Source organism: Borostomias antarcticus, assembly GCF_949987555.1.
Source record: "Borostomias antarcticus genome assembly, chromosome: 7".
Taxonomy (NCBI): Eukaryota; Metazoa; Chordata; class Actinopteri; order Stomiiformes; family Stomiidae; genus Borostomias; species Borostomias antarcticus.
The window spans coordinates 25,207,202-25,214,415 of record NC_140240.1 but is presented as its reverse complement, the minus strand read 5'-3'; the positions used below and the strand labels follow the sequence as shown (position 1 = coordinate 25,214,415).

Genomic DNA, 7,214 nt, shown 5'->3' with positions numbered 1-7,214 from the left:
TTACATTACAATATTTCACTCAGACTACAATTCAGGGGTTGGAGCCAGGCTAAAGGGTCACATTTTCATATACTTTGAGTGGACAGGCCCCCTTTATAAAGTGCAAAAATGGTAAGTGGTACTGGTAAATGGACGGCACTTATATAGAGCTTTTATCCAAAGCACTTTATAATGTAGGCCTCTCATTCACACACACAACACACATACATACACACACCAATGGCGGCAGCTGTCATGCAAGGTGCTAGCCTGCTCATTAAATGGGAGCAGTTTGGGATTCGAACCACCGGCCCTGCGTTCATTGGAAGACCCACTTTACTACCTCCTGAGACACAGACCCCACCCCGGAAATGAATATGAATGTTGAAAGACCAATAGATTTATCTCATCTTGCAAGACGTAGTAGCCTACAAATTGTCTTGCCAGGTTGCCAAGTGTTAAAATATCATCCAATAACAGTAAACTCAACCTCAAATAGGTCCTATAGGACCTGCATACATGCAGACCAAGGCTACTGTATCAACATGTTGTGTTGGCCATTCATTAACATTTACAGTGAATTTCATGAATAGTGAGAATGCTTCTGAATCATACTGTCAGACTTGATTTTCAACTTCTCTCCTCACGGCATACTTTATTCTTATGATGACTATCTCCGTGACCTTTACGACTAAAGTAGCCTAATTTGTGATCTATTGTGTGTCTAGTAGTCTATCCCCACCCACATTCAGTAGAAAAACAATTATCTCTATCATGCAAGGTTTGGTTCGTGACGTGAGCAATCGGGCTCACCTCAACTGTATAAGAAGCTCGTTGGCTTGACGGGGGTTACCTGTCAACACCGACCGAAGGGCACACTTTATCCCCGAAACACTCAAGCTCATAGCTCCGTCTCTCGGTACGCTACGGTATGTCTGTCTTTGTCAATCCCACAAACATCTTCAGTTCACGCAGCAGTCTAGGCTTGAGTGGCCGCGGCTCCGCCGGAGGACTGCACTTCTCAGCGATTGGAGGAGATGGGTCCCGCATGAGCTGGTCCACGTCCAAAGTCTGGAGCCGCGCACCAAGCGTCTACGCCGGTGCGGGGGGACATGGCACCCGCATTTCTCAGCCTGTATACGCTTTCCCCATGACTGCGCCTTTCAACGAGATCCCCCTGACCGGCAACGAGAAACTGACCATGCAGAATCTCAACGACCGCTTGGCCGCTTACCTGGATAAGGTAAGAGCGATGGACGTTTTTGGGGGGATTTCGCGCCCCGGTGCGCGCGTTTACGCAAAGTGTGCACTGACATAGACAGAAAGAAAGCGTGAAGAACTACTTTTAAAGATTAATAAACGCAGTTCTCATTTATGGACAATTTCTTTGGCAAAGTTATTTTCCACAGTATTCTCTTCTATTAATGTACAGACTCAATAGAGATATGTTTATTCTCCTTTTGACCTGTTAAATACTTGAAAAAGAAAACGCTTTTTTGCTTGTAACTACATGTCCATAGTCGTGCCAATGAGGTGAACTAAAGTATATCCTCCTTAAAAGAGACAGCTATTGTTCAAGCTAATTCCTAGAGACTTGACATGAATAAGGGACAGAGGTAACGGCATTGACTTATTGCCATTTGCCACAATGGGAGCGGGTTATCTTTTCAGTGAGACAGGTCCGAGATTAACTGACATCTGCGCTGCTTCTTTGTTTACGCAGGTGCGCGCTCTAGAGACAGCCAATCAGAAGCTGGAGCTGCAGATCCGGCAGTTCTATGACAAGCAGTCACCAGTTTACAGCAAAGACCTGACGGCCTACTTTGGCACCGTGTCAGACCTCCACAAGCAGGTACTGCTGGGTAATGCTGTTCTGGGGTGTAGAAGAAGGCAGTCAAGGCACCACTGTTACTTTTGGATTTATGAATTAATTAATATTAATTAATATTAATATTACTATTATTTACTTTTTCAATTAATCAATCAATCAATCAATCAATCAATCAATCAATCAATCAATCAATCAATCAAAGCTTTATTTGTATAGCGCATTTCATACCCAGAGGCAACACAATGCGCTTTACAGAGAACAAGGGAGGTGGGCATACGACCCACCTCTACATATTCCAGAAGGAAGCAAAAAAACAGTAATCACCAGGGGGCCAGATAAGTGAGCTGTAAAAATTCTTCCCTGACCCCTCTCAACAAGGCGATCGAGCAAGCTCCTGGAGTATGTTTGTCTACCGGCTAAGAACATTTATAAAGCAGTACATTACATTAAATTACATTTCAGAGTAAGAGAGGCTAAAAAAGCATCATATTTTTCCCCTGGAGTGAAAACAAATCTAATTCTATACATACATACATACCTATTCTAATAACTCAATATTCATTCATACAGTACAGTAGGCTCTATCTCTACAGTAGGCCCTATCTCTCCTGAATCTCCTTCCCCAGCTCATAGGCCGGCTCATGGAGAACACTGGGATATCCCTGCAGCTGGACAACACCACTCTGGCTGCCGATGACTTCAAGATGAAGTAGGTGGACTTCCTCATATGTTCCATTTGTCTTTGTGTCAACAGTGGTTTTGTTAGTGCGAGAACGTTGTTCCACAGATTCAATTGCATAAAATGAAAGTCCTTAATTGTCAACATGTCCTGTTTGCTCTCTACTGTATGGCCTGTATGAGACTGTATTCAGGGGGTTAGGGTTCACCCAGACGCTCTCCACCTCGGCCTCCGTAGGTACGAGTCAGAGCTGAACATGCGCATGAACGTGGAGGGGGACGTGGCCCGTCTCCGGGGCGTTTTGGACAGCCTCACGCTCTCCCGGAGCGACCTGGAGCTCCAGATTGAGGGGATGAGGGAAGAGCGGGTCTTCTTGAAAAAGCACCATGAGGAGGTGAGGTGACCAACACATTTCCCTGTCAGTGTGTTGTGTTTGGTTACTGGTTGCTTAGGGTGCAGCAACGTCGTGTTACACATCTCTGTCCACTAGGTGGTGCAGGAACTCACGCTGTCAAGGAAATCATCTTCAATATCCCACACTTTCAATAAGGCTTTTTTTGGGGTCCAGAAACGCTGTGCTACACATCTCTGTCCACTAGATGGTGCAAGAAACTGCTGCAATCATCTTCAGTCATACTTAACTGTGGACTACACCTCCCAGGTTGATCTGTAGTTCTTTCCTCTCCTGTTGTAGGAGATGCTGCTGATGCGGAGCGAGCAGCATGGCGCCGTGAACGTGGAGATGGACGTGGCCGCCTCCGCCGACCTGAACCAGGAGCTGCTGGGGATCAGGCGGCAGTACGAGGCGCTGGTGGAAAAGAACCGCAGAGAGGCGGAGGAGTGGTTCCAGGGCAAGGTGAGGCGAGCTCCGGGAAACAGGACCGAACAGATCAGAGAGTCTTCCAGACGGGAGGTATTTAACATTTCAAATCGGTGACCTTCGCCGAAATATGACTCATCGAAGCAAACGGCGCTGATTTGAAGTCAGATATAACCGCCGAAAGAACCAACATGCGAAGTCACGTGCCGCCGAGCGAGTTCGTCCGGGCTCTCGGGGGTCACGGCGGCGGGGATGTCTTCTCACCGTGCGTTCCTCCGTGTGCCAGGAGGAGGTGCTGAGGACCCAGATGGTCACCAGCACCGAGGAGGCCAAGGCTTCTCGGTCGGAGCTGGGGGTGCTGAAGAGGAGCGTCCAGGCTCTGGAGATAGAGCTCCAGGGTCTACTCACTCAGGTATGGTGCACTCTTCTTCACGGTGAAGGGGCTTGGAACAGAAGTGAGGTATGCCTTAAATCGTATTAAAAAATTAATGGATTTAGCGTTTAGTTTAACTTACGAGACAAATCACTCCAGTGTCTTCTAATGCAATACCTCTCTCTAAGTCTTGTATCGCTATCTACTGTAACTCTCTCTCTCTCTCTCTCTCTCTCTCTCCTCCTCCATCGCTCGCTCTCTGCAGAAACAGCGCCTGGAGCAGGACGTGGCCGGCGCCGGCGGGCGCTACGGCGCGCAGCTCGGCCGGCTGCAGCTGCGCGTCGACAGCCTGGAGGCGGAGCTCCGGCGGCTCGGGGCCGGCGTCCGCCAGCAGTCCTCCGAGTACCAGGTCCTCCTGGCCGTCAAGATGAGGCTGGAGCTGGAGATCGCCGAATACAGGAGGCTTCTGGACGGAGAGGGACCCAGGTGGGGGTGGGGGGGGGGGGTGGGGGGCGGGGACAGGAGGAAGGATGGGGAGAGAGGGCTGAAGACGTCTGGGAGAAATGGAGGCGGGAGATCGAGGAGTAGAGAGAAGTGTTGGTTATGGGGAGGAGACGGATCGATGAGGTGAATGATGAATTGAAATGCAAAGAATATAGAGTAAATTGAGAGAGGACAGGGACAATGAGAGAGGGAGAAAGAGAGAGAGAGAGAGGAAGGAGAGAGAGAGGAGAGAGGGACAATGAGAGAGGGAGAGGGAGAAGGAGAGAGAGTGGGAGAAGGGGACAGAGAAGGAGAGAGAGGGAGAGAGAGCGAGAAGGAGAAGGAGAAAGAGAGAGGGGACAATGAGAGAGGGACAATGAGAGAGGGAGAAGGAGAGAGAGTGGGAGAGAGAGAGGGAGGGACAAGGAGAGAGGGAGAAGTAGGGTGTGGTCAACTAAGGTAGGCCTGTGGAAGTGGTGGGCTCTACTAATTGTTTGTCTCATGTCAGCAGCAGACTTGTGGTTTCTACGGCGAGCCAGGAGGTCCAGCAGGTGGAGGAGGTGGAGGAGGTGGAGGAGATGGAGGAGGTGGAGGAGATGGATGGTGAGTGAGGCGGGCTGCTCCATCTCATCTATTCATTTCAGCCAATCCTACAGCCATTGTGCAACTAAATAATAGAAATGAACTGTTTCACATCCATCTATTCATTGTTCTAACATAATGTATCACTCCATTCATACACACGTCCCCCCATAGCCAATATGAAGTCCTTCAAAATGTGAAACATGATAAATAAAGTTTGCATTCGTCGACATTCATTTGTTTATACTTCGTGAAAAAACACAAATCTTTGTCACGTATGGATTTTGTGGGTTTCTTTACAGAGCATAACCCCCACATTCAGAGGAGGGTGAAGATCATCACCGAGAACATAATTGACGGCAAGGTGGTCTCTTCCACCGTGGATGAGAAAGTCCATGAAATACAGTGAACGGAGAGAGCCATGTTTTCTGTTCTGAACCTTGGTGTTCAACAACTCTGCTTCTTTGATTTCCCGTCATAAATGATGCCGTTGATCATGATGCAGTTAATTCAGCTGCTGAAAAGGTGGGTACATCTTTGGGATGAATAAATGAAGGCCAATTGTCTGGAAATTGTTTGAATTCTGTGGTTCCTGAGCCCAAAACCAACGTGACAGTGGGCATAGACCTCAAGATTGGAATGACTTGTGAAGGCAGTTGAATTTTTACAAACAATCCCACTCAGTTTACAAACAAGCAGTTTGAACTGGACATGCATGTTGCTGATTTCTTCTGTAATTTTACTGTTTTTTTTTAAAGCCTAAGATTTAGGACTACAGGAGTTAAGGTGGTTTTTCTGCGTGGCTGTAAGCCAGCACACCTAGAGTAGCGTTTGTCTGGTTATCACTCCCGTCCTCCCTCTCTCCCTCCGTTAAATGTTGACCTGCATTGCTCTATTGGCACCACAAGAGGCAGTAGTCCCAGCACACTAAAATAAAGAAGGACACCAAAATCAAACTGTCAATCTCCACTGCACAAGTAGAGTAGTTGTGAAAGCATAGGACTCCCACTCAGGAGATCGTTGGGGATGATGTTATGGGACTATTATAACCTCCACACATCTTTTTATCCCTTACCTTTGTCCAGAAACAGAAGTTGAACCAATTGCAGCAAAATAGCTAACGTTACAGGAATCCTCAGTGTAACTGCTTTAGCCACTGATCGCTACCATTAATGTTATGGAAGCTGCTGATAGTTGTTGTGAGCTCATGAGCTAACTGGCTATCCTGCTCTTATTGTGATGGATTAGCATTGGAAGCATTGGAACTGATGTGTTCAGGCGACAAGACCTATCTTAATTTATCAGACATTATTTCATGTAATGTCAATTCACAGCTATTTCAGTGGCATGACTAGCTTCCGTTCTACCTGTCCTGAACAGAAACAAGCCAGCCACGCACATAAACCAGGCTTGACCTGGCCTGGTTTTCATCTGTTCTAATAGATACATGGATACATAACACTACATCAATGGCGTCGTGTCGATTTTATATGGTCTTTTTCTCTGGAGGCCAAACTAGGTCATGTTGGTTTTATGTTTTCTTTTCAGGAGGATTATATAGGAAAAACAACATGACTCATGTTACTTGATACACAAGGCTTCTTCATATTGCAAAAAAACATTTTCTAAAGCATTTTTCTGTTGTTTGCTCCCAGGTAGGACCACTAGGGGCTGTAGTGCAACAGCCTCATCCAGAAAGGACTTGACTTTAAGGGGGAAATTATCTCATTTTAGCGAAGAGGACATACATTATCAGTTGTATTAGGTGACATTAGGAAACGTAGGCTATACATGCGTCATTGGCTGTTAAACTATTTCAGCTGGATACAATCTAGACCCAAGTGTGTTCATAGATGCCGATATCATAATTCAAGGTGTGTTGCACTCAAAAAAACAGCAAAGACACATACAGTATGTTACAGTACAGTCAGTGCAGGCAGCTGCAAATTATATAAGAGGGTGAACTGGGTGAAAGGTTCTGTGTAATCCAACTATTAAATGTACAGAATGGTGTGCTAAGACTTGCCTTGGCTCCTGATAGCTCAGCGGTGAGTCATGTCAAGCTGCTTCAGGAGGGTTGGGCTGAATGAAATCAAGTACTGACATGGGACTACATCTTCAAAACGGCATGCTGGGTATTTATTGTAGATGGACAAGACGAAGATAACTGGGCGTGTGCATCTTGCCCTCTCTGATGATATGATACACATCAGAGATACATCGTCAATGATACTGTAAGATACAGGAAAAAGATGTTCGGAAAATAATGATTTGAAACTATTAGATTGAGCTCAGAGTCAATTTGATACGATAGCCTACGATTTGATTTGATTTGTTGCGTTTATACATGCATTTATATACATTTCAGAATCAGAGTCCGTTTATTGCTAGGTAATTTACAACATACTAGGAATTTGCTTCGGTCAGTGGTGCATCACATGGAGGCAACTGGACATGGTGCAGGGAT

The 7,214-nt window shown here is 46.4% G+C and overlaps 1 protein-coding gene across 1 annotated transcript; it reads left to right on the top strand.

Annotated features, from left to right (window-relative positions):
* Positions 1–1,027: 1,027 nt before the first annotated feature.
* Positions 1,028–6,406, top strand: LOC311311651 (keratin, type I cytoskeletal 42-like; the record flags this gene model as incomplete). The annotated part of the gene is made up of 8 exons (XM_084441401.1): positions 1,028–1,222; positions 1,703–1,831; positions 2,437–2,519; positions 2,727–2,883; positions 3,184–3,345; positions 3,596–3,721; positions 3,948–4,168; positions 6,403–6,406. The coding sequence occupies 8 exons, from the start codon at positions 1,028–1,030 to the stop codon at positions 6,404–6,406; spliced, it is 1,077 nt and encodes a 358-aa protein (XP_084297527.1).
* Positions 6,407–7,214: the final 808 nt, after the last annotated feature.